This window comes from Mesoplodon bidens (genome assembly GCF_964165515.1).
Source record: "Mesoplodon bidens genome assembly, chromosome: 10".
Classification (NCBI taxonomy): Eukaryota; Metazoa; Chordata; class Mammalia; order Artiodactyla; family Ziphiidae; genus Mesoplodon; species Mesoplodon bidens.
Window position 1 is genome coordinate 35,323,744 of NC_138172.1, and position 27,603 is coordinate 35,351,346.

At 39.9% G+C, this 27,603-nt stretch overlaps 1 protein-coding gene across 1 annotated transcript; it reads left to right on the forward strand.

The window, feature by feature from the left end:
- The first annotated feature begins 20,025 nt into the window (after positions 1 to 20,025).
- On the forward strand, positions 20,026 to 26,965 carry SELENOK (selenoprotein K). The gene is made up of 5 exons (XM_081247120.1): positions 20,026 to 20,200; positions 23,467 to 23,557; positions 25,003 to 25,086; positions 25,696 to 25,782; positions 26,042 to 26,965. Exons 1-4 carry the CDS (start codon positions 20,041 to 20,043, stop codon positions 25,775 to 25,777), a joined length of 417 nt encoding a protein of 138 aa, XP_081103246.1. The 5' UTR covers positions 20,026 to 20,040; the 3' UTR covers positions 25,778 to 25,782; positions 26,042 to 26,965.
- The last annotated feature ends 638 nt before the right edge of the window (positions 26,966 to 27,603 follow it).

Here is a 27,603-nt window from a genome sequence, read left to right on the forward strand (position 1 = left end):
CTTTTGATGTCTTTATCTGATTTTGGTATCAGGATAGTACAGATCTCATAGTATGAGCTGAGAAGTGTTTCCCCCTCTTCTGTTTTACATAAGAGTCATGAAGAATTGTAATTAATTCTTTAAATGTTTGGTAGAATTCACCAGAAAAGCCACCTGGTTCTGGGCTTTTATTTGTAGGAATACTTTTTATTACTAATTCAAGAAGATTATTCAGTTCTTCTTGCCAGTATTGAAACTGGGATATTAAAGTATCCAACTATTATTGTTGAATTGTCTATTTCTTCCTTCCATTTTGCCAGTTTTTGCTTAATATATTTTGGGACTCTGTCAGGTGCATATATGCTTATAATCGTTATATATTCTTGCTATAGTGACACTGTTATCATTATAAAATGTCCTTTTTCTCTAGTGACAAATTTTGTCTTAAAGTCTGTTGTGTCTAACAGTATAGCCACTCCAGCTATCTTTTGGTTACTGTTTGCATGGGTTATTTCTTTCATCCTTCTACTTTCAACTTGTTTGTATATTTAAATCTAAATATGTCTTTTATAGATAGCATATATTATGAGTTTTTAAAAAACCCATTCTGCTAATCTTTGCCTTTGAACTGGAGTGTTTAATCCATTTATACTTAATGTGATTTACACTTCTATTATTTGTTTTCTATGTCTTATGCCTATTTTTTTCCTATTCCTCTATTAATAACTTCTCTTGTGTTAAATAGATACTTTCTGATATACCATTTTAATTCCATTGTTGCTTCTTTTACCATATATTTTGAGTTCTTTTCTAATTGGTTGGCATGGGGATTATGATCAACATCTTAACTTTTAACAATCTAGTTTGAATTCATACCATCTTAATTTCAGTAGTGTGTGAAAACTTTGCTCTCATATAGATCCATTCCCTGTCTTCCTTTGGGCTGCTATTATCATATAAATTACATCTTTATTCATTATTTGCCCATCAATACAGATTTTATAATTACTGCTTAATGCAGTTGTCTTTTAAATAAGTGGGGGGAAAAAAGTTGCTGAAACTGTGCACCTCAGATTGAGACTTAAACCCACGTGTGGGGACTCAAACCCAGCCTTAACCCTGCTTGGGACTTGAACCCCCACGGCCAGGACTCGAATCCAGCCAGAACTCAGATTGGGACTCGAGCCCAGGCAGCCAGGACTCGAACCTGGCCAAAATCCACTGTCTTCCAACTGAGATCACACACCTGGTTTCAGGACTTAATGAAGCTCAGGTTCTTGATGTCTCATCACTGAAAGAATTCAGTGAGAGACAAAGTGATAGGTAAGAAGTGGATTTATTTAGAGAGAAACACACTCCATAGACAGTGTGAGCCATCTCCAAAGGTGAGAAAGGCACCAGGGTATGGGATTGTCAGTTTTTATAGGGGTGAGTAATTTCATAGGCTAATGAGTTGGAGGAGTATTCCAGCTATTTTAGGAAGGGGCAGGGATTTCCAGGAACTGGGCCACTGCCCACTTTTTGATCCTTATGGTTGGCCTTGGAACTGTCGTGGCACCTGTGGGTTTGTCATTTAGCTTGCTTATGTGTTACAGTGAGTGTATACTGAAGCTCAAGGTCTAGTGGAAGTTGACTTGTCCACCATCTTGGACCCATTTGATTCTAATCAGTTTATGTCAGGTCCTTGGGCTATGTCGTTCTTTCAAAGGTTGTGCCCTGCCCCCTTCCCTCCTGCTTCATTACCAGCAAAAATACATTTATACTGTCTTTTATATTTACCTATGTGGTTACCTTTATTAAATTGTGGAGAGGTGATCATCTTTGATTATCCAGGTGGGCCCTAAATCTAATGACAAGTGTCCTTATATGATACAGAGAAGACAAAGAGGAGAAGGCAATGTGAAGACAGAGGCAGACATTGAAGTGGTATGGCTACAAGCCCAAGAACACTGGGCAGCCACTGTAGGGGAGCAAAATTTGCTATACAAAAATGTCTCTCTGGCATGTAGATTATTGTGACACCAAGCTGTCAGGGAGGAAGAAATTTTCCTCTACACTTCTAGGTTCCTCTGGCTGGTCTAAGAATTAAATTGACATGAGACAAATAACAGGAGAAAATCAAATGCCTGATAACATATATACTTGGGAGAGAACCAGGAAAACTGACTAACTCCCCAAATGGCTGAAACCCTCACCTTAAATACTATACTCAGCTAAAGACAAAAGAGGATACTGGGGATCCCTGTCTGGGATTTCAAAAGGGAGGAAGGCAATTGACACGGAGAAGGAAAAGCAAATGTTTGGTAAACAAATGTTTGCTGGGACAGGCAAAAACAATGGGACACAGAGAGGAATTTTAACTTTGTTGGTTCCTCCCTGTTTTCAAAGCTAGTTCACACTGTAGTTATCTATGGTGATAGCTCCCTTCCTGGGACAGGCTCTCTATCTACATTCTTTAGGCAGCTGTGGGGAAGGTCAAAGTTTTTTACTGAGTCTTTTAGCTGTGAGGAAGGTCAAAGTTTCTTACTGAGTCTTTTAAACCTTGATTTTTTTCAGTGCAAAGCAATCTGCATGCCCAAGAGACATTTTGGGGTGGCAAGCTTTGCTTCCTTACACTGTCAGAAATTGGAAGAGGCAAGGAATTGTTCTACCCTAGGATCTCTGAAGTGAAGGTCTTCCAGATTCTGGCTTTCTAGCCTTCAGAATGTGAGAGAATAAATTTCTATTGTTTTAAGCTACCCAGTTTGTGGTCATTTGTTACAGCAGCCCTAGGAACTAATATACCAGAGCTCTTTATTTCTTTATATGGATTTGAGTTACTCTCTCTGGTTTTCCTGCTTCAGTCTAAATGGCAATGTTCATTATTTCTTGTCAGGCAGATTTTATAGCAATGAATTCTGTTTTGTTTATCTAAAAATATTATCTTAATTTCTCCTTCATTTTGGAAATACAGTTTTGCTGTATATACAACTCTTGGTTCACAATCCTTTTCTTTCAGCATGTTGAATATATCATCCCATTACCTTCTGCGCCCATGGTTTCTAATGAGAAACCAAATGTTAATCTTATTGAGGATTCCTCATGAATAAGTCACTTATCTCTTGCTAGTTTTAAGATTCTCTGTTTCACTTTGGATTTTGACACCCAGATTGATTATTATATATCTATGTGTGGATCACTTTGATTTTATCTTACTTTAAGTTATTTTAGTTCTTGGATATATAGATTAATATTTTTCATCAAATTTAGGGAGTTTGGGCCCATTTTTTTTCCTTGAACAGCTGTATTTTTTTAAGTGTTTGAAAAAATGTATTTTACTTTATTTATTTATTTTTATACAGCAGGTTCTTATTAGTTATCTATTTTATACATATTAGTGTACACATGTCAATCCCAATCTCCCAGTTCATCCACCCCCACCCCCATCCCCTCTTTCCCCCCTTGGTGTCCATATGTTTGTTCTCTACATCTGTGTCTCTATTTCTGCCTTGCAAACCCATTCATCTGTACCACTTTTCTAGATTCAACATATATGCATTAATATACGATATTTGTTTTTCCCTTTCTGACTTACTTCACTCTGTTTGACAGTCTCTAGGTCCATTCATGTTTCTACAAATGACCCAATTTCGTTCCTTTTTATGGCTGAGTAATATTCCATTGTATATATGTACCACATCTTCTTTATCCATTCGTCTGTTGATGGGCATTTAGGTTGCTGGCTATTGTAAATAGTGCTGCAATGAACATTAGGGTGTATGTGTCTTTTTGAATTATGTTTTTCTCTGGGTATATGCCCAGTAGTGGGATTGCTGGGTCATATGGTAATTCTATTTTTAGTTTTTTTGTTTTTGTTTTTTGTTTGTTTGTTTGTTTTTGTGGTATGCAGGCCTCTCACTGTTGTGGCCTCTCCCATTGTGGAGCACAGGCTCCGGATGCACAGGCTCAGCGGTCACGGCTCACGGGCCTAGCCGCTCTGCGGCATGTGGGATCTTCCCAGACTGGGGCACGAACCTATGTCCCCTGCATCGGCAGGCAGACTCTCAACCACTGCGCCACCAGGGAAGCCCTATTTTTAGTTTTTTAAGGAACCTCCATACTGTTCTCCATAGGGGCTGTATCAATTTACATTCCCACCAACAGTGCAAGAGGGTTCCCTTTTCTCCACACCCTCTCCAGCATTTGTTGTTTGTAGATTTTCTGATGATGCCCTATTTTTTTTAATTTTTAAAAATTTTATTTTATTCATGTATAGTTGATTTACAATGTTGTGTTAAAGGGCCATTATTTTTTTCAAATGTTCTTTCTGCTTCTCTCTCGTCTCTCCTTCTGGAACTCTCATTATGCATAAGTTAGTATGATTGATGGTGTTCCACAGGTCTCTGAAACTCTGTTCACTGTTCTTCATTCTCTTTTCTTTATGTTCCTCAGATTGGATAATCTTAATTAAACTATCATTGATTCTTTCTTCTGCCTGCTCAACTCTGCTGTTGAGTCACACATTCTAGTGAATTTTTATTTCAGTGACCATAATTTTCACCTTTAGATTTGTTTTCTTCTTGTTTAAAAATAATTTCTGGGCTTCCTTGGTGGTGCAGTGGTTGAGAGTCCGCCTGCCAATGCAGGGGACATGGGTTCATGCCCCGGTCTGGGAGGATCCCACATGCTGCAGAGCGGCTAGGCCCGTGAGCCATGGCTGCTGAGCTTGTGTGTCCAGAGCCTGTGCTCCACAACGGGAGAGGCCACAACAGTGGGAGGCCCACGTACCGCAAAAAAAACACTAATAATAAATAAATAATAATAACTTCTATCTCTTTATTAATATTTCTGTTTGTTGAGACATTATACTTTAGTCCTTTTGACATTGCTACTTTTAGCTTTTTGAACATATTTTAAATAGCTTATTAAAGTCTTTGTCTAGTAAGTGTAACATTTGGGTTTTGTCAGGATCAGTTTCTTTCTTTTTTTTTTTTTTTTCCCCTATGGGTCATACTTTCTTGTTTCTTTGTATGTCTTATAATTTTTTGTTGAAAATTGGACATTTTAAAGAATATAATGTTGAAATTCCACAAATAAGATTCTTCTTCCTCCTCCAGTTTGTTATTGTTGCTGTTTATTGTTTCTTGAATGACTTTTCTAAACTAATTCTGTAAAGGCCACTGTAGCCCCTGGAGTCTCTGCCCAGTTAGCTTAGTGGTCAGCTCAGAGATTTCTTTAAATGTCTGGAATCAATATGCTTCTGACTCTTTGCTGAAGCACCCTGTGTGTCTTGGGGCACACCTTCAATGTTCATTCAGGCAGTTAGCTATTCTCTCTTACCCTTCACTCACTACTTGTGCACGTTCTCAAGGTTGAGAGCTTAGGGCCTTCTAAGGTCTTTCTTGAGCATGCGAACAGCCTTAGGCATGTGCAGAACCCTTACCCCTACAGGTGGCCTTCTAGATTCCCAGAAGCTTGTCAGAGCTTTTCGAAGTACCTATGGGCTCATTGCCAAGTTTTTCCTTTTAAGTTTTTTGGTTACCCTATTGTTGGCCCCAACTGTTATTCCCTGTCTTAGGCAGTCAAAAAGTTAATTAATTGCTTTTAATTGTTTGCAATAAATGCCCCTGGGAAAAATCTTTCCCACACTTTGTGAGTTCTGCTAGCCTTGCAAATGGTATCTTCTAGGGAACCTCCAGACGGGTCAAATAATGACAGTTTTCTGTGACTGAGGCTTTAAAGGTACTCCAACGCCATTCTGCTAGGCTGTTGGCTCTCAAGGCTGCTGTGGAAATGGAGAGGTGGGACTGGGAATAGGGCAAGTTAACATGCCAGAAAGATTGCTATTCTTACTGATATTCAGACATTTTTGAATAAAGGCTATCCAGATTGCTGTAAGCTTTTGATTAATTTCCACAGTTTTGAAAAAGTTGATTCTGACATTTTTTGCCAGTATTCTTATTGCTCTTCTGGAGGAAAGAATTTTTGGAGATCCTTACTCCACCATTTTTGCTGATGTTTTCCTAATGTATTATTTTTATGATTTTTTTAACCTAAAAAAAATTTACATTTTTTAAAGTACTCTGGTAATAACGTGATGGTGAAGGTACTTCACTCACATGATTTGATACTTTCCTAGTTACCAGAAAATATATCACATTATTATTCATCACATCACTAGAACAGTAGATTTTTCTCCCATGGCCACAAATTTTGTTGGTTTTCTCTTCTTTATTCAAAAGTTTTATTTTTATTAAAATGTTGTGTTCCTCTACAGATTAAAAGAGATTTATCAAGACATATCAACCAACTGCAGTATATTTCAATCTTGATTTGAAAAATAAAAGCTGTAAAAATATTTTGTGACAATTAGGAGGGGATTTTTGAACATTTGACATTTAATGTTACTAAGGAATTGTTAATTTTTATTGATGAGAAAGTAGCATTAAGATTATATATTTTTAGAGAGTTTTTGTCTTTTAAAGATGCATACTGAAATATTTATAGATGAAACTGTGTGTTTAGGATTTGCTTCAAAATAGTCTGTGGAAATGGGGGAAAGTGGGGGGGAGTATGGATGATACAAGACTAGCTGTGAGTTGTTAACTGTCTAAACTCCACAAAGGGTACAAAAGAGTTCATTATACTATTCTACTTTTCAGTGTTTGAAATTTTCCATAATAAAAGGGTTGGTGTTTTTTTTAAATTATTTTTTAAATTTTAATTATTTATTTTATTGAAGTATAGTTGATTTACAAAGTTGTGTTAATTTCTACTGTACAGCAAAGTGATTCAGTTATACATATATATATACATTCTTTTTCATGTTCTTTTCCATTGTGGTTTATCATAGGATATTGAATATAGTTCCCTGTGCTATACAGTAGGACCTTGTTGTTTATCCATTCTATATATAATAGCTTGCATCTACCAAACCCAAACTCCCAGTCCATCCCTCCCCACCCTCCCCTAGGCAACCACAGGTTTGTTCTCTCTCTCTCTCTCTTTTTCTTTTTTTGGATGCACTGTGTGGCATGCAGGATCTTAGTTCCTGGACCAGGGATTGAAAGGGTTAGTGTTTTTGTTTTTGTTTTTGTTTTTAATGTGTGCTTCTTCAAGCCTGGGCCCATAAGGAATTTCAGCAATTTCCAGTGGGTATGTTGTAAGCAAAGGTTTCAAACAGGTGACTCTTGGGCTGTATTTGGCCCATAGACATGTTTTGTTTGGCTAGTATCATGGGGATTTCTGTTTGTTTTGTTTGTGTGTTTGTTTGTTTGATTTTTTTTTTTTTTTTTTTTTCTCTCCATGCCACATGACTTGCAAGATCTCAGTTCCCTGACCAGGGACTGAACCCAAGCCACAGCAGTGAAAGCCAGGAATCCTAACAACTAGGCCAACAGGAAACTCGCCCAGTATCATGTTTTTTTAAAAAGTATGAATTAGTTACTAATATTTTAACATTTTAAATCAGGGACATTTTGGATAATCATCCAGATTTCAAGCTTCTCTTGAAATCATCAGAAGCTCTGGCTGCAGTGGATCCCCATCCCACATGGTGGTGAGTAGCTAGAGCTGAACATTTTCTGTCCCCTTTAGAGAGGAAAGGTACTCTCTGTCTGCCACAGTTCCCACCCAAGTGTGCCACTCCTGCCGTATTGTGCTTCAAGGGCTTGTTGGTAATAGGAGATGACAGTGAACAATAATCCACAAGTTTATTTGAGTTTAGTCAGTGTATAGTGCAGCTATCCATTTGGTTCTGAAGAACAAAAATGACTTAAGATATAATATGTTGCCAGTATACAAAGCATTCAAATATCCTATGCAACTTGATTCCAGTTAGAACATTTTTAATGTGAGTCTACCAGCTGAGTTTTAACAGGTAGACAAGAAATCTGAGTCAATGACAAAATAATTGTCTTTCATAAGATAAACTATGGAAACAGCATGCTTAAAAAAACATCAGCCAATTCAAGTTAATTCCATCATAAGTCTTACTAGGTTTAAGGTATGTGATCATTTGGAGATTTAGCTGAAGTGAAAGGATTTCTGGATGACAGATGCAATCTCGTCATACATTGTTCATTTCATTTCTATCTCCTTTTTGCTTCTGTCAAAATACTCTTTACCTCACAGGATATACTTCAACCATCACTTCTCAGGAATCCTTTTCTGATTCCCTCCAGGTAATGCGTGGTCTCCCTCCTCCTCACCCCATGGGCACTTAGCATGCAATTCTCTTAGGGCACTTGACTTTCCTCAATCTTGTATTAGTCATTTGTGCTTTCATCAACCCCCCTCCTTCTTGTGGAGAATGAAAGGGACTCTTTAATGGCAGGGACTCTGCAGCCAGACTGCCTGGGTTATGATCCCAGTTCTACCATTTGCTAAGAGTGAACAAGTTACTAAATCTCTCTAAGCCTCAATTTCCTCATATATAAAATGGAGACAAGAACATACTAACTTCCTAAGGTCGTTGTGAGGGTTCAGTGGAATAATACATGTGTATCAGGATGCTAAAATGGAAGTCTTGACTGAGGCACCTGGATAAAATAGATCTGATATTTTAAAACAGGAACTAGAGCAACCTGTATCTTTTCTTAAAGTAGCCATCTGGAAACCAGTTTCTTAACTCTTAAGCTGTTCATGTGGGGATACAAAAGTAGAGATTGAGGAGAAGTTTTAAAAGAAGACTTCTGTGGAGATAGCTATTCTGTGAATGTCACCCACTCTATGGAGAATGCCCTCCCTACTTTCATCTCAAGTCATGAGGAAACCACCTGGACAGATGAATATGCATCCCTAAATTTTGGAAGGACTGTAATGGGCTTATTATATTATTTAAGACTATGCAATTCTGTTATAGAAGTCAAGAAAAATGAATAGGATGGAGGTTAAAAAGATAGTATATTAGTAACATCGAAGACATGTTAAAGATAATAAGTGGATTATATGTTTCTTAAAAAATGGAACAAGAGTATGTTTTATGGATAGAAAAGGATGGAAAGACCAAGTCATAAGGTAATGGATCATGCCACCTCCAGACTGACAGGTATGTTACCCCTAAATTGTTCATCCACCTGTGATATCCATTATGGTCCCGTTATGAACCCAGTGTGCTCTTCCCAAGAGACACTCATAAAATCCATTGCTGCTCAACAAGCTAACTGGAAAGCTATGGCTAATGGCCAGGGCCCTGTGTCTCTGACAGAGGAAGCATATTGGCCCTAAGCACTGTCTACTGAAAAACATGCACAACCTGAAAGTCGAGAATTATGTTTTATTTGGTGGACTTTCTGAAGACTTCAAGCCTGGGAATCAGCCTCTCAGATATCTCTAAAAGACTGCTCCCAAGGGGTAAGGGAGGAACCAGGATATATAGGAGTTTTGCAAAAAGACCAGCTAGTCAGAACATCAAAAAATTACTGTTAGTTAAAGAAAATTAGATATCTCAAGTTAATGAATTTAGCGCTTTTCTTTGTATGGGAAGATGCAAGAGTCTGGGCCTATTGACATCATTCCTTTGTTATGCACCTTAGCTATCTAGGGCCGGTATCCTGTTCTTTCCCATCCTGAGTCTCCACAGGGCTCGCTGTCCTGGGTGGCTATAGTGGCTTGATGGCTGCAACATTCTTTGTTTACTGATATGGCTGGCAACATTTTTCATTCACACGGGAAAGGAAAAAATATCTTAATTTTCAATCAAGATCAGGAGTTTTACTTTTACTTAGCACTGGACATTCTTTATTTTTTTACTTTTTTTTTTTTTTTTTTTTTTGTGGTACGCGGGCCTTGCACTGTTGTGGCCTCTCCCGTTGCGGAGCACAGGCTCCGGACGCGCAGGCTCAGCGGCCATGGCTTACGGGCCCAGCCGCTCCGCGGCACGTGGGATCTTTCCCAGACCGGGGCACGAACCCGTGTCCCCTGCATCGGCAGGCGGACTCTCAACCACTGCGCCACCAGGGAAGCCCAGCACTGGACATTCTTATTACTAAATTGACACCAAGCATATGACCTATGAGAAGTCAGAGAAGTCATAGGGCTTGCCTGTTTTCACTTGGGAACATAGAAGAGCTAGTCCCACTGAACAAAAAGAAAGGAGTGATGGAAGAAAAAAGTAAAATTATTGATCACAACCCATATGTTTTGCTTGTTCAATACAATGTTTACGTATGGAAACTGCTTAGAACAGTACCAAGCACAAAATACTAAATAAATATTAGCTATTATTACTATCTGTGCCATTGCTACCATGATATCTTGTACACAGTTAACAGCCTGATAAATCTTTATCAAGATAAACTGAATTCAATTCAAGTATTCAAGGGGTTGTTGCATATTTTATCAGATCTTTAAGGTCCAGAGCAAAAAGTAAAGTGCCTAGAACATTTCTGAAGCTCTCTCCTGAAATCCACAGGTCATTAAAAAGAAAAGGGAATACCCTAAAGCATCCAGAGGTCTTTTTTTTTTTTTTTTTTTTTCTGGGCTGATATCATAAAAGCCAGGCAAGCTCTTAAATAGGTGTCATAACATCCAGAGGATCAAAGGAAGCCATTTCCTCTACTAGTCTTAGATTTCAAAAATAATTTATTTATCCCTAAAGCTGAGATCCTGCTTATTTGGGAGTGAGAGCTAAAGGAAACAAATTGCCCGTAGAGAATAGTCCAGAGCATACTTGTGGGCACTATATGCACAGATGCCCCCCTCGGCCCTCAAATTTCCCTGACCCTTGTAAAGCCTAGGCATAAACCAGGCTTTCTCACTCTGTTATAAAAGGCAGCTCAAATTTACACTTCACTGTATCCATATTGAAAAGAAATTACTTATTTTCAGCATTGATTCCCTGCTTGCTATTTCCAGAGTGCCTTCCAGCAGGGAGGCAAAAGTCATTGAGTTGGACTCTAATTTCATCCCCTGAAAATAAGGCTCAGTTGCTTAAGGCTAAATTCTATTTTAAAGGAAGGCTCATTAGATGAAACACTCATATGGGAATATTTTGGATTTTCTTTTTTAATTGGAGTATAATTGCTTTACAATGTTGTGTTAGTTTCTGCTGTACAGCAAAGTGAATCAGCTATACGTATATGGATTTGTTTTTGTTTGTATATTTTGACAACTTTTTTTTTTTTTTTTTTTTTGCGGTACACGAGCCTCTCACTGTTGTGGCCTCTCCCGTTGTGGAGCACAGGCTCTGGACGCACAGGCTCAGTGGCCATGGCTCACGGGCCCAGCCGCTCCGCGGCATGTCGGATCTTCCCGGACTGGGGCACGAACCCGTGTCCCCTGCATCGGCAGGCGGACTCTCAACCACTGCGCCACCAGGGAAGCCCTTGACAACTTTTTTTTGCCACCATATCAAATACTATAAATTTTCTTGCTTCATGGGCCTTTTTTTTTCAGCATGGGCAAAATACTGGTAAGATGATTCTACCGTCTATCAACAGTCAACTGCCCAAAAGAAGGTCTAAAGATCTATAAAGGTCCACATCCCTATTTGAACTCTTTTTAAAAGGATTTTATTTAGCAGTATGATAGAACTCTCTGAAAAAGCACACGTTTAAAGTGAAGGTTTTTATTCAGCAACCTTGCCAGTAAACCATTCACAAAATTAACACATTAAGTCTTCATTTTGATAAACAGTCAGAATTATTTTGAGCTAATAGCAAGGAATCTGAAACTGTTTACTTGATTCTTACTGGACTATTCATCCTAAGCGAAAACCAAAAGCACTGACTAACTCACTTGAGTGGGGTTCCCATGTGTATGCTGTGTGTACTAGAGCAATCAGGCAAAGCAAAGACAACCTATTAAATAAAATGACTTTAAAATGTACTCTGAAAGTTAACAACTACATGAGTAAACTCCTTGGTTATTAATTTTCTATCACTTCTACTAGAAAAAAAATATTTTTAAGAATTACCCAAGGGCTTCCTTGGTGGCGCAGTGGTTGAGAATCCGCCTGCTAATGCAGGGGACACGGGTTCGAGCCCTGGTCTGGGAGGATCCCACATGCCGCGGAGCAACTGGGCCCGTGAGCCACAACTACTGAGCCTGCGCATCTGGAGCCGTGCTCCGCAACGAGTGGCCGTGACAGTGAGAGGCCCGCACACCGTGATGAAGAGTGGCCCCCGCTCGCCACAATTGGAGAAAGCCCTCGCACAGAAACGAAGACCCAACACAGCCAAAAATAAATAAATTAATTAATTTTAAAAAATTACCCAAGCCATTAAAATGAGACTAGAGATAAACCCTCAGTTTCTAACAAATGTATACTTAGGGTGGGGGAGGGATGGACTGGGAGTTTGGGGTTAGTAGATGCAAACTATTACATATAGAATGGATGGACAAGGTCCTGCTGTATAGCACAGGGGACTATATTCAGTGTCCTGGGATAAACCATAATGGAAAAGAATATAAAAAGAAATGTACAGGGCTTCCCTGGTGGCGCAGTGGTTGAGGGTCCGCCTGCCGATGCAGGGGACGCGGGTTCGTGCCCCGGTCCGGGAGGATCCCGCATGCCGCAGAGCGGCTGGGCCCGTGGGCCATGGCCGCTGAGCCTGCGTGTCCGGAGTCTGTGCTCCGCAGCGGGAGAGGCCACAGCAGTGAGAGGCCCGCGTACCGCCAAAAAAAAAAAAAAAAAAGGAATGTACATATAGGTGAAACTGAGTCACTTTCCTATATAGTAGAAATTAACATATTGTAAATCAACTATACTTCAATTAAAAAATTGATGTTTATTTCTAATTAGAAAAGGAATACGTGTTTATTGTAGAAAATCTGAGAACTGTAGAAAAACACAAAGAAAAAATTATAGCTCCCATAATTTTTAGTGTATTTCCAGATACACACATTTTTTGCATTGATATAATACTTTACATACTGTTTCATAATATGCTCCTTTCACTCAATACATCATAAATAATTTCCCACTATATTAATGTACACTATGCTATGTATTCCAAAATTTAGCTCATCTCCCACTATTGCAGTTATATGGCTTTCATTTTTTCTTTCCATTTCAACTAACACTGGGCTAAATATTCTTGTAAATCTGTTTCAACATCTCTCATTGTTTCTTTAGAATGAATTCTAGAAATAGAAATGTTGGATTATGAATATGAACATTTTCAAGGCTTATGATAGAAAATGTACTTTAGTGGGATTTAAAAAATTTTTTTTACATTTCTAAAAACAGTGACTCAATTGAAATGGCTAGAGTCATATTCTGGGTGGCTTCCTCATGCAGGAAGGGTCCCAAAGCTGAGCTCCCCAGTACCCGGCTAGCTTATAAAATGCTGGTGTGAACTGTTTACGCTGCCACCACCATTGCAAGCAGTAAGCCTGAGCCTGTCTCGTGTGCCAGCACACCTGCTCCCCTCCCTTGCCAGCCTGCTGACTATGGCAGGGAACTAGAGAGACCAAACAGGTCAGCAACCCAAGGTGACTCTAGCCATTTCCCCTTGCTTCTCCACTTTTCTGCACATATGGTCTCCAACACACTTGTGAAATGTCTCTGTCTGAATGTGAAAGACTGGGGGCCACTAACGAGTAGCTAAATACATTCAAAATGAAATGAGAAAATAACATCAAGCAACACTTTGGCAGTTGCCAGATTCCATTTTCAGAGTCTCTGCTTCATACTTTTCATCAAAACCAAGTTAGAGTTTCACAGCAAAAGAGATAGATTACTGATAATTGTGAAAGATGATTTTTTTGAAGTTAAGAACCATATTTGACCTTGGGTGATATTAACCAAGCTGCTTGTGTTATACAGTTAGTTAAGAAAAAATAAAGTGGAGCTTCCCTGGTGGTGCAGTGGTTAGGAATCCGCCTGCCAATGCAGGGGACATGGGTTCGAGCCCTGGTCCGGGAAGATCCCACATGCTGTGGAGCAACTAAGCCCGTGTGCTGCAAGTACTGAGCCTGCGCTCTAGAGCCTGTGCGACCCAACTACTGAGCCCATGTGCCACAACTAGTGAAGCCCGCGCACCTAGAGCCCACGAGACACAACTACTGAAGCCTGCATGCCTAGAACTCGTGCTCTGCAACAAGAGAAGCCACAGCAATGAGAAGCCTGCATACCGCAACGAAGAGTAGCCCCCGCTCAGCCGCGTGCAGCAACAAAGACCCAACTCAGCTAAAAATAAATAAATAAATTTATGAAAAAAACAAATAAGGTGATGTTGAGGCATCAGCAACAGCCCGCCTCACCACCTAGTTGAGGCAACAGCAACCTCCCTACCAGAATCCTTTGGAGCCTCGCTAACAATCTTTCCAAGTAACAGTCATCATTGGGCCATAAAGAACTTTTCCCTAGGAGGCCACAAAATGAATCTATTTTCTTTGAGCCTTTAATTAAAAGACCGAGACTATCAAACCAAAGTAAGGTTTTATTCATCTATTTGGTTGTGGAAGGATTAAAAGCGGAATGTTTATTGGCAAAATAAATATATTTTTAAATCACTCACACATTTAAATTTACTGTTTACAATAATCCTTTCTGTTCATAAGTAATAATGTTTTGACTATATTCGAAAAGATAGCAGTTGTTATGGAAATTTTACTTATACACAAATAGCAGAATTTTTAAAGTCAAAGGCAAAATAGTGCTTAATCTAAGACCTAATCTAAATGGCCATGTCGATTTGGTTAAATAAATGCATCAACTTCCACTTCATTATGAAGGATGAAGTAATCTGTAATACCACTTCTTCTGAGCACAACTTTAAAAACCTGGATAAAAAAATGAGGGGAAAACATTTTAAAAATAGTAAAGATGATAGTAAGTGAGTGAAGAATTGCTTAGCCAAGATCCCAGAGAAGATGGAACTTCAGAGAGGTGAGTCTGTCATTGAGGCTACTATTGCCCAAGAGGAATTTGCCAATCAGTGCTATTAACAGCTTCTCTAAGCTAGGGGATGGAAGTTTAGAATTCTGGCTTACAGGGGAAGACAGAAGACTTGTTCTTCATGGAATATTCATTTGTATCTTTTGACTTTTGTATTATATAGAGGTACCACATTAAAACAAAACAAAAAGATATGAGGACTATCAAATGCTCTGCTGCAAACCATTTAGAGAATAAAAATAATAAATCATATGTTTCTTAAAGTCAACAGGCATATATCTATATTCTAATTTTTCAAATATAAAAATCAACGTTATCTTGAGACTTAACGAACACAGCGCTAGAATGTACACTTCTGTTATATTTTATTCCACTTTTAGGAATCTAGACATAAGGCTTGGAAAGCAATATACTTTTTTTGTACTATAGAATATAATTCTAAAAATAATAAAAATTTGTTTTTAATAATCAGTTAATGCCCCTAGGATAGAAGGCAACCAACACCTAAGTCTCTGATGGTTTTACTTTACAAATCTGTACAAGTATTTCCTTCCATTTACCACTGTAACAGTTTCCATTACAGTTACCACCTTACTAAAATCAGATCATGAGTTTAAAAGGTTATAAATTATAATTGGAACAGTATTTCTCTTCCTGTAACAGAATCACAGGTAGAATCTAGATATTCCTTATTCATTTAAAGATAGACTGTTTAGGGACTTCCCTGGAGGTCCAGTGGTCAAGGCTCTGTGCTTCCACTGAGGGGGTGCAGGTTCCATCCCTAGCCGGGGAACTAAGCTCTCGCATGCTGCACAAGATAGACGGTTTAAATGGAACCTCACAGGCTCACTAATGAAACTAATAATATCATTAATTTTGTGATATACTTTAGAGACTACAGATGAAATCCCCAACTTTTGAATCCACCAGATTCTCCCAGGAAGAGAGCGTTGTGAATTTCTAGTAACATTTTTCCATTTTGATGCAGAAAATGAGTTCAAGTGGTTTAAGAAAGTGACTTGTAGAGCAGTAAAACTATCAGTTCAACTGAAGGGATGAAGTACTTATTGGTGCAAAAAAGTAAGCCCCTGATTTGCACAGCATGTCCAGTCTGAGACTACATACCTTAAAAGGAATAAAAAAAAAAAGTTACTGTGAAAGACATCAGTAAAGAATATAAGGTAGAAAAATGAGACAGCTAAGATATCTGAGCCCAGATGAAATAAACAATATAGAAGCAATAACTGTAAGAACAAACACATAAAAGATTAATGAAGAACATAAATGCCATCTGTTTTCCATGTTCCTTAAAGGCAGTATTGAAGGCATTTTATTGTTTTGATGTTACCCAGCATTCCTTTTCTATACTCTGGTAAACACCTCTCTCCACCCATGTGGTTTAGGTGGGATTCACTCCAGTCCCAGCTCCAGAGGTACCTGTCATTCACAGTAGCCCATCCCTCTGGGCTTAGATTGGAACTGAGATGGCTAGGTAATCAACTTAGAGATGCTTAGGGGAATTTTATGCTTAGGGTATCTAGAAAAGAAAAACTGTGGGAAGCTATTTTGTAACTTTGAGAAAACTGAGATACATTTAAATTGTATCCAGAAACCACCTCCCATTCTATATTATGAGTACCACACTGGATTATATCCGATTTCAATACCTCTGCTTATGTGTGGAGAGGCAGTACGGCACAGGAGTTTTTTGTTTGTTTTTTGGGGTCATGCAGCACAGCTTGTGGGATCTTAGTTCCCAGACCAGGGATTGAACCCGGGCCTTTGGCAAAGCGAGTGCAAAGTCCTAACCACTGGACTGCCAGGGAATTCCCTAGCACAGGAGTCAAGAGCACAAACTATAGAGCCAAACTCTTGGTCTTAATCTCAGCTCTGCTCCTTACTAGCTGTGTGACCCTGGGCAAGTCATTTGAGCTCTTTGTGACTCATTTCCTCATCTGTAAAATGGGAATAATAGTACAGCCCACTTAATAAGGTTGAGGTTTAAATGAATTAATACATCAAAAGTACTTAGAATATTGCCTGGAACAGGGTAAATAGTATATAAATGTTAGCTATTGTTGTTGTAAGGACTAATAAGTAAAACATGCTTAGAACAGTGCCTGACACATAGTAAACCTTGCATAATATTATCCATTATTAAGAGCATTCATTCAGCCATTCAACCAATATTTACTGAGTACCTTTCCTGTGCCAGGCCAATAATGTCTTCACTCTAGACCAGTGGTGTCCAAAAGGAATATAATGCAAAACATAAATGTGCACCAAGTACGTAATTTAAAATTTTCTAGCAGTCACGTTAAAAGAGTAAAAAGAAACAGGCAAAATTACTTTCAATAAAATATTTTAATCCAATGCCCAAAATATTATTTCAACATGTAATCAGTATTAAAAATTGAGATATTGGACATCATGTCATTCTAAATCTCTTCATCTAGTGTGCATTTTGCACGTACAGCACATCTCATTTCAGACTAAAGCCATATCTCAATGCTCAACAGCCACATGTGGCTGGTAACTAACATGCAGTTCTTGACATGAAAGGTTAGGGAAAGGAGGGAAATGTTCTTTGTCCTCCGGCCCATCCTGCTACTAATTACCTATATAATCTATCTATCTGAAATATATATAGTATAATATACATATAGTTATATATAATATGTATATATTTTCGGTTTGCAAAGTCCTTTCACATTTGCTATTCGTTGTTTCATTTAATAGGAACATGCCTCACCTTGAAGGATGGATTAGATTTTAAGAGATGGGGAAAATTCCCATCAAGAGGAAACAAATGAGCAGAAGCAACAAGGAAGGAAGACCAGGGGTCTATTAGGAAATTAGTCACAGAGATAAACCTAAGAAAATATATCAAGGAAGCCCTCAATGCCAGACCATGGAGGCTGGGGTGTGAATTGTCAGGTGGTACGGAGAAACTGAAGATGTGAGCAGGAAAGAGGCAAACTTGGATTAAACAAGAGGCTAAACATATCATGAAATGGAGTGGGAGAGGCTAGAGGTAGTTCATTAGGGAATCACTGCATTAAAATCTCAGGAAGAAATAATCTAGATAGAGGGATGAAGAGGAAGAGAGAGCCTAGCAGTGTCTGGTACTCAGGAGATCCCAATATTAGTTCTCTTCCTCCTTTGGTGATTGGGAGATTTTTAGGGAACTTTTAGATAGACCTCTCTCTCTTTCTCTCTCAGTCTGTCTCTCTCCCTCCCTCTCTAACAACAAACATCTGAGTACCTACTACCTGCCAAGGACTATAATAGACCTTGAAGATATGAGGGAACAAAGCAGGTAAGATTCCTGACCTCTTACATCTTATATTTTCTGGAAAGAAACAAACCAATTATGACATAAAATATTTTCACATCATGATAAGCACTATGAAGAAAATAATCATGGAGATGATTGGCCAGGAGAAGGAATTCATAAGTGGTGACAGGTAAGCTGAGATCTAAAAGATGAAAGGAGCTGGTTGTGCAAGAAGTCAGGGGAAGAGTGTCCCAGGTAGAAGGAAAAGTATGTGCAGAGTCCTGCAGGCATGAAAAAACTTGGATGCTTGAGACTAAACATCAATGTTGCTAGCACAAAATTTGGGTGGGGATTGTGGCAGGAGGTGTAGCGAAGGGGGCGATCAAATGGACAGGTCATGAAGGGCCTGTAGACCAGGACAAGGAACTGGATCTTAAGAGCAATAGGAAATCACTAAATTTCAGTATCTAAAAGGTTGCAAGCAATGATTTCCATTTTACGATCACTCTTGCTACAGTGTGAAAAACTGCTTAAGGCTGGTAAAGGTGGAAGCTGGGATTTCAGATAGAAAACAACTAGAGAAGAGCAGGTAAGAGATGATGGTGGCATGGCTTATGTTAAGGAAGGTACTTGGGAAAATTAATGACCCCACTCCAATATTTGTGCAGAAAAACCCCCTGCACTGCAAAACTTTCAAATGAAGGATGTTGTTTTGTCCTATTATGCACTTTTTTAAATTTTAATTTTAATTTTTTTTTTGCGGTACGTGGGCCTCTCACTGTTGTGGCCTCTCCCGTTGCGGAGCACAGGCTCCGGACGCGCAGGCTCAGCGGCCATGGCTCACGGGCCCAGCCGCTCTGCGGCATGTGGGATCTTCCCGGACCGGGGCACGAACCCGTGTCCCCTGCATCAGCAGGCGGACTCTCAACCACTGTGCCACCAGGGAAGCCCCTATTATGCACTTTTTTTTGGGAAAACTGCTACTGAAAAAGTCAACATGAAAATAAATATTTGTTTATTCTAGGTATTGGAACATACAACTTAACACACATTGTTAAATGTAAAATATTATTTCCGAAATGGAATTTTCAATTTTATTTTAGTTAAGGTGATTAGAAACTTTCTGAGGAGACAACACATGACTTGAGAATTGGGGGGGGGGTGGGAAATTAGGATTCCATGCAGAAAGAACAGCCAAGTACAAAAGCAAAGGGGCAGGAATGAGACTACCATGGTCAAGGACCAGAAAGTAGCCCAGTGGCTGGAGCCGAGGAAGTACCCATCAGCACAAGGTACGTGGTCCATATTTAATCAACCAGCACAAGGTACGTGGGCCATATTTAATCAATGACCACGAGACAGCTTCTCATTCATCTGTCACCTCCACAGTGCTGGCAATATCACGAAGTAGCCAGTAATAAAAAACAAGCAGAGAAAGGTCTCGAGCTACCCCGCGCTACAGTATTTTTCAGCTGTGTCACAAGCGCTGATAAAAACTCCATCCACTTCTAGCGAACCAAGAGGAGAAACACCGGTTCTAAAGAGAATGAGTACATTGTCTAGATAGGGCCTGTGTATTCCCGAAGTCTTGACCGTAAAGCTCTTTTCGGATTGATCACCGCCTCCGCCCGCAAGGCACTTCCCTGCACACCTTGAAAGATCCACAATTCTGGAAAATTCTCAGGAACCTCCTCCTGCCGGCGGTTCTCCAAGTCACTTCACACGTGACCTTGCCTTCCCAACCCTGCGCCCTTCAAACAACTAGAAAGCAGCGTAACTTCTCCCGGCAGCGCAAACGAACTCTCCAAACTCCACTGCCGGAGGAGCCAGGAAAGCCCGCGTTTACAGGCTAAATCCGCAACGTCACATCCTATCACCTGCCCCAGCCTCCACCTTACATCGAAAATCACCAGCATGACGAGACCAAAAAGCCCGTCGAGGGCGTGTCCCCCCAGAGCCAATGGGCTCTGTCCACCTCCCTCCTCTGTCACTGTTTTGTCTGTTCGTGGCCTGTGACGTCAGAGGGAGGAGTGCGGAGGGAGATACGGAGAGTGAGAGGGGCCAGTCCCCACTGTCGCTCTGGAGGCGGAGAAGGAGCAAGATGGTTTACATCTCGAATGGTGAGTTGCAGCGGCTACGTGGGCGACCTCCGTCCTGGGAGGCCGAGCCCCGGGTTTCTTCCATCCTCGCCCGCCGTCCCGGCGCCGCTTTTCCGGGTACGCCCCGAGGCCAGGGGGCGAAGTCGCCCGGGCCTGCGGCTTGTCGGCCGAACGTCCCTGAGCCGCGGCGGGGGCCGTGGTGACGGCGGTGCTGAGTGCCCGGCGTCCTCGCCCTCCTGGAGCTTCTGCTTGTGGATCTCGGAAAGTGGTCTTTCCTGTCGGGCGTCAGTGTCCTTAACTAGAAAAGACCACAGTGTTCACGCCGTTACGTAGCGCTTGTGCCTCGGGCACTTTTTTTTAGCGTTGTTCGTTTGTCCGCTCATTGTCTTAATGTCGCCTTATCCGAGTGATACCCTACTATATGTTTTGCGGGTGGAGACTGAGGCGCAGCCGGATTAAATAGCTTGCCCAGTATCACAGAGGTAGTTCTAATGGCTCAGCCGGGTTTCTAACGCAGGTAGACTGACGTCTGCGTTCTTACGGTTTTCTACTACGCTGCCTCTTTCTGTAATGTGTAAGAGAGTTGAAGAAAAGCTTTGGATAGGCTTTTTATCCCAGCAGAGGGGTAGCTCGTCACGCATGTAGCTTTCTGCCCCAATTTCAAGGGGCACAGGGAGTAGCATTACTCCCTGTAGGAGCAAGTTGATTATTCCTGGAATGGAGAAGCTGAGAGAGACTTAATTCAGTGACTCCCCAAAGACAGTGAATGGGAAGGAAAGACACAGTATGACTGGGTCAGAACAGTGTCAGAACTGCCTGCCCACTTGTTTGACTCAGGTGAAATAAATGCCTCGGTGCACTCTTAACTAGTTCTTGCATCACTGGAACCAGGTCCTGGTTCTATTTGAGTCATCTGTTTATCTTCAGAGACCAAGAAGGTAGTGAGAAATCTTCTGGCTGAGTGCACTTTGCATTTCTTTGCTTTTCAAAATCTCACTTTCTCTTCCTCCTTATCTCTTACTTAAAAATCTTTGAAACAAATAGGTTGATGGACACTAAAGATCAAAGTTTCATCTTCGTGTTGGGCACTTGCAGACTTTGTGTTATATTCTTTGTGGTTAAGACTGGCAGCTTCTATTATTTATTGAATAATTCCTTGTATTTGTAGTGCGTCTTTTTGTGTATGTATTGTTGTTTTTGATCTACATAAATAACATAAAGGTCCTACTAGGGCCTCTAATCTCACTTTTATAGTTGAGAAATGGCCAACTGCAACTTATTTCTCTCTGAGGATATTGGGAGGGGAGGTTTCTGCCTTCAGAAACTGGGAAGAAAAGCGCAAAAAAGTCAGAATGGTACAAATGCATGCAATATGTTCTTTAGAATGGCAAAGGAAGAAATGGACGGGTTCCAATTAGATCTATTTCCTCCCTCCCTCCCTTCTTGTCGCTGCGCACAGGCTTTCTCTAGTTGCCTCGAGCGGGGGCTACTCTTCGTTGTGATGTGCAGACTTCTCACTGCGGTGGCTTCTCATTGCGGTGGCTTCCCGTTGCGCAACATGGGCTCTAGGTGCACGGGCTTCAGTAGTTGTGGCTCGCGGGCTCTAGAGCGCAGGCTTAGTAGTTGTGGCACAGGGGCTTAGTTGCCCGGTGGCATGTGGGATCTTCCTGGACCAGGGATCGAACCCATGTCCCCTGCATTGGCAGGCGGATTCTTAACCACTGCTCCACCAGGGAAGTCCTACATCTGTTTTCTTAGAAGGACTGTACCAGCATTTCATAGTTGACAAAACCTTTTTCTCACTGTCAGTTGACTTTTTTTTCTCAACAATTCTATATGATGACTATCCTTGGAATACTTTTTCTTAGAGAAGGAAAATGTCATGTCACCCAACGAAGCAGCGCTAGTAAGAGGCAGAACCAAGCCTATCACTCACACTCTGTCTTTAAGTGTAGCCCCTTTTTGTCAGTAGCTCTGTGAGGGCTCAGGTCCAAGTGGCTACCTGAAAGTAAGCTGGTCAAGGAAAGAGGAGAAGTAAACTGGGCATGGCAGTGAGTGGTGAAGCCCTTGGGAAAATGGAGAGGAGAGGTAGTTGACAGATGGCTCGTCTCCCAAAATATTCTTACCTGTTGATTTGCAAGACTGAAACTCTAGAGTAGTAACTTTTCCTGATGTAGCTTCTATTATTTAAAGTGGTTCGAAAAATGTATCCATTTTTCTGTAAGATAAAACTGGAGTCTGTAATTCGGATCAACAACATTCTGTTAAAGAAAAATTGTGGTCATTTTAATGAACAAGCCAAATTCTCTTTAGTACTTAGAGCCCACAAATTCTTTGATATATAAAAATTTTAATATAACAACTGATCCTGAAGATTTTAAGGGTATGTATAAACAGTCTTTTTATATAGGCAAGAGACTTTGCAAGTGAAAGAGATACTCAGAACACATTTAGGAAAATGGAAGTGGTGTGAGCATTCTTTATATTCACTCATCTCATTTGTTTCCTCAAAATACTTGAATAAAGGTATTGTACACCCATGTTCATAGCGGCATGTTCACAGTAGCCAAAAGGTGGAAGCAACCTAAGTGTCCATCAGTAGATGAATGGATAAACAAAATGGAGTATATACTTACATTGGAATATTCATCAGCCTTAAAAAAGGAAGGAAATTTTGACATATGCTACAATATGGATGAATCCTGAAGACATTGTGCTCAGTGAAATAGCCAGTTACCAAAGTACAAATATTGTATGATTCCTCGTACAAGGTTCCTAGAGCAGTCAAATTCATAGAGATAGAAAGTAGAATGGTGGTTTTCAGGGGCTGGGGGAAGGGAGAAATGAGTTAGTGTTTAATGGGTGTGGAGTTTTAGTTGGGGAAGATGAAAAAGTTCTGGAGGTGGCTGACGGTGATGGTTGTATGACAGTGTGAGTGTACTTAATGCCATAGAACTGTACACTTAAAAATGGTTAAAATGGTAAAATTTTTTTTGTGTATTTTACCACAGTAAAAAAAAAAGAGAAAAAAAACCTTGAAATGTCACCCAGCAGAAATTACAAACTATAGGAGGCATAATTTGACATATTAAAGGAATGACCTCTAGACCACAGAACTTCACTTCCCTAACCTTTCCTTAGAATGATGTACACATAACACACCTTTCCTTGGAATAGTGAACAAGTTGAAAACTGAGCCTATGATTGTTACCTAACTGATTAAATGTAATGCATCTTGTGTCAGGGATTTGTTGCACTAACGGAAGTTTCTTTATTCTTGTCTATAGGACAAGTGTTGGACAGCAGGAGTCAGTCCCCATGGAGATTGTCTTTTATAACGGATTTCTTCTGGGGAATAGCCGAGTTCGTGGTTTTGTTGTAAGTATAGTAGTCCTCTTAATAGCCCTGATATTTAAGTTCAGCTTGCCTGAAGCACTTTTTAATTGTAATTTTTATTAATAGCTTTCCCAAGGGAGATGAAGACTTGTGTAGTGATAAAACTGCCCCGAACATCTTTTATGATTATGAATATGTTCCTTGAGTTAGTAAGCTTGACCATGTCTTAGCCGTGGTGGTAACCATGTCAGCCTGCAGCTATGGGGCCAGACCTGCTCGTTCTGCTGCCAGATGACAGCACTTTGCTTTCTCCCTACTGTTCCTGCCTTTAGTGTGTATGTGCAGCTTTTATGGCATAGTATACAACAAGTAAACAGGGGAATTAGATCTTGATTTTTAAAAGCTCCCAAGGCATAAACTTTTTTTTAAATGAAGGGTTAGCATCGATACAGAGGAGACAAAAATTTAAATGTCACCATAATTTCAAGCGATTCTTAGTTAAATTCATTTTTTGGTCTTTCCTATGCTGTTTGTTTTATGAAAATTGTTCATCTACTAACAAGTCTTACTCATCCAAAGTTTGAATATACATTTGAGTGTCTCGTGGGCAGAGAACTGCAGATATGCAGAGATGTGGGATTTCTCCTTCCTTCATTGATTTTAATATCAGTAAATGTCTTCTTTTTACAAGGGGCCTTGCGGTGGGCATGATAGTGGGAGGAGGACATCAGAGGAGGTTATTCCAGGTGGAAGAGGCACAGCAAAGATGGCAGAGAAATTTGAAAATCAGCCTATGCTCTTTATACTTAATTTGATTGTAGCTCTGGTTTAGAAAGATTAATCTGATGGCTGCATGTGGCATAAATTAGATGGGGTAAAATGGAAGAAACTGTTCCATAGAGAAATACAATAGGGGACAGAGAGGCCTAAGTTAAGTTACTCATTGCAAGACTTCTTTGCAATCTCTTACAAATTTCACCTCCATATTGTTTATTTAAAATATTGTTTTAATTTAGTTAAATCCTTCCCTCTCCACAAAGAAAATTCCATTTAAACGGATTGCCAGAAAGCCCTGTGCCTCTGGCACACCACTTCAGCCCCTCCTTCCCCAAGGTAACATTAGGTAGGCTGTTGGCACAGGAAATGGACATGCAATACTATAAAAGCAGACTCGGACTTGACAACTGATACAGAGCAGAGGAAGGAAGTTGGAGATGACTCTGGTTTCAGAGTCATCGCTAGACTCTGTCTAGAAGAGTTACAGCAAACAAGGAAGACAAGGAATGGTGGCTTTGGCACAGAACATAGCACACTCTGTTTAGACTTGTGCTTGCGCTAGATAGTGTTGTCCAGCTGGCTTCAAGAAATGTGGGTTTGGAGCTAAGTTAGGGTAGTCATCCTCCCACAGAGATGATAGTTGGAACCATGGAAATGCATTTTTTAATGTTGAAAGTGGATCTTCTGTTGTTTTCTGCCCCTTGTTTCAGTTTCAGAACTCTGTTTCAGCAAGATGTGAAAAAGAGAAGAGGCTACGGAAGCTCATCTGATTCCAGATATGATGATGGAGGAGGGTATAATTTTTTAAATTGATAAACAATGTTTTTACCCCTCTGTGTAATATAATTAAGTTAGAGATAAATAGGCAGACAAACATAGTTAGGCTCATGGTAATTAAAGGCTTAAATTCTATTTCACAAAATTAATGTATTACTGTAAATTAAATCAAATTGCCTTTGATTTGATAATCAGAGTTAATCTGACAAAGCTAAAATGTATATCAAATATCCTATGGGAAAAGTCTAAATTAGAGGATGAAAACTGATGGCCAACATTAAAATCTAGAGGTTTCACTTTAGAATCTGGATTTCCAGCTGCTAATGAAAATCTCACGATCCCGCAGCACTGGGTGGGGATTGTGTTTCTGTATGGCAAAAATCAGCTGGAGCTGCGTTTCAGTTGGACATTTATAGGAGGAGCTGTTCCATTTATCCTAACCCTTGCTTGACTCACTTTCCTCATGCACATTATGCATCTGGTCTCTTTCAGTATTTGAATTTGTGACTCGCGACCTAAATGGTAGTTCCTATTTTAAATAAAGAAGAGGGTCTATTTGAGTGTTTAAAAGGAATCAATTGAAGTAGTGTCTACTAAACAGTAGAAATTAACTTTTCATATCTTAGGCCACCAGGAAACCCGCCCAGAAGAATGGGTCGAATTAATCATCTGCGTGGCCCTAATCCTCCTCCAATGGCCGGTGGATGAGGAAGGTAACTTAAAACCTGCAATTCTGCAGGGATTTCATTTTGAAAATGCCTCCTTAGGCAGGTTTTCTTTAGGAAAGCAGAAGTCACAACATTTTGTAATTACTCAGACATCTTATTTGGAAAAATATTTTTATCTTAACCCTTGAAAAATTGTCTTTTGAATCAAAATGTCTTTTGAAGAAGGTTTTATAACATGTAATGACTAGCTTTTTCATACAGATCCAAATTACTAACTAGTAACTATTATAACATTTTCTTTTAGGTAAATGTCTGCTCTAAGAAGCAGACAACTGGACAAGCACATTCATAGCAGAAGGAAACCATCAAGAAATGGAGTGTTGACCACACTGGACAAGTTAGATGAATGTGTACTCTGAAGAAGGATTGCTCTGTGTCCTCACAGATGAATGAGGTTGTGCTGGGAATTCCCCCCTGCAGGGATCTGGCATGACTGAGAGGCAGTTCTATAAATGTACATGTTTGTCTCATCTTTTTTGTATCGTTTATGAAAGTATTAATATAGTTTTAATAAGTAAATATTTTTAGGTTAAAAGACTGACTTCTCATCTTTATATAATTAAAACACAGAAAGCTCCAAATTTGAAGGAAAATAAATGGGTGCATATTGAGTACTATTAGTGTCACCTTTTTCAACTTCTGAAATACTGTTCATTGCTTTTGTTGTTCTTTATAAATAAATCACAGTGTATTTCAGTAGTATGCATATGATATCTGTGCTCTTGAATTAATTTTTATCTTAAAACCTATTTGTCCCATGGATCTTTAATACAATGTGTCTTACTTGCTACCAGATGTAATTATCAGGGTATTTGTAAAGCCATAACCAACAAACCTGAGCTACAAAATGTAGATTTGCTAGGTGGTCTTTAAAATCGAGGACTTCAATGCCATCTTTACCAATTTTAATTCAAAACCATTGCTTAAGATACTGCCTGTTGGCTTTAACCCCATCTGAATGCTGGTAACTCTCATTCTTTCACTAGAATGAAAGCTCTATGAGGTTAGGGATTTTGTCTTCTTTGCCCCAGAGCTTTGAACAGTGACTACGTGTAATAGGCACTGAAATATTTATGGAAAAAATGAATAATACAGATAATTCTACTTTGTGTTTAACAGTCTTTGAAACCAAAGTGTTCAGTAAAAGCACTTTTATATCCGTTTATAAGTATTTATTCAACTCTGTTTGCCAGAAAATGGGGATGTAGTGGCATTAATAAACACTGGTCTGTATGAAAACCAGACTACAGGCGGACAAGACTGGAAGCAGGGAGTTGGGTTTAGAGGATGTTGTGGTGGTCCAGGTGAGATCGGACCAGGTAGTAGCAGTAGGAGTGGAGAAGTGGATGCATTCAAGGCATATTTGAGGGACTGTGGGATTTGCTGATGGATTTGGATGTAGAAGATGTGGACAATTGAAGAAACAAGTGAAACAGGATGGTGAAAATGGGAGTAGATTTTTTGGGGGGAGGCGGGGATCGAGTTACATTTTGGATATATTTAAGTTTACAACGCCTTCTAGACATCTAAGTGGAGATACTAAATAAGCAGTTGGTTATCAGGGCGTGATTCAAACTGGAAATACATATTTGGGAGTTATCTTCATATTTAAAGCCATGAAACTGGATAAAGTCATCCAAGGAGTGTATAGAGAGAAGCCCTAACTCCAGAGAATCCTAACATCAGAGGCCCGGCTGAGCATGGCCAGTGAACTACGAGGAGAACTAGAATTACGTATGGTGTCTGAGAAGCCAGAAAAGACAGGCGTGATGATGAAACGAGACACCAGTTATCAGCTGCTCCACA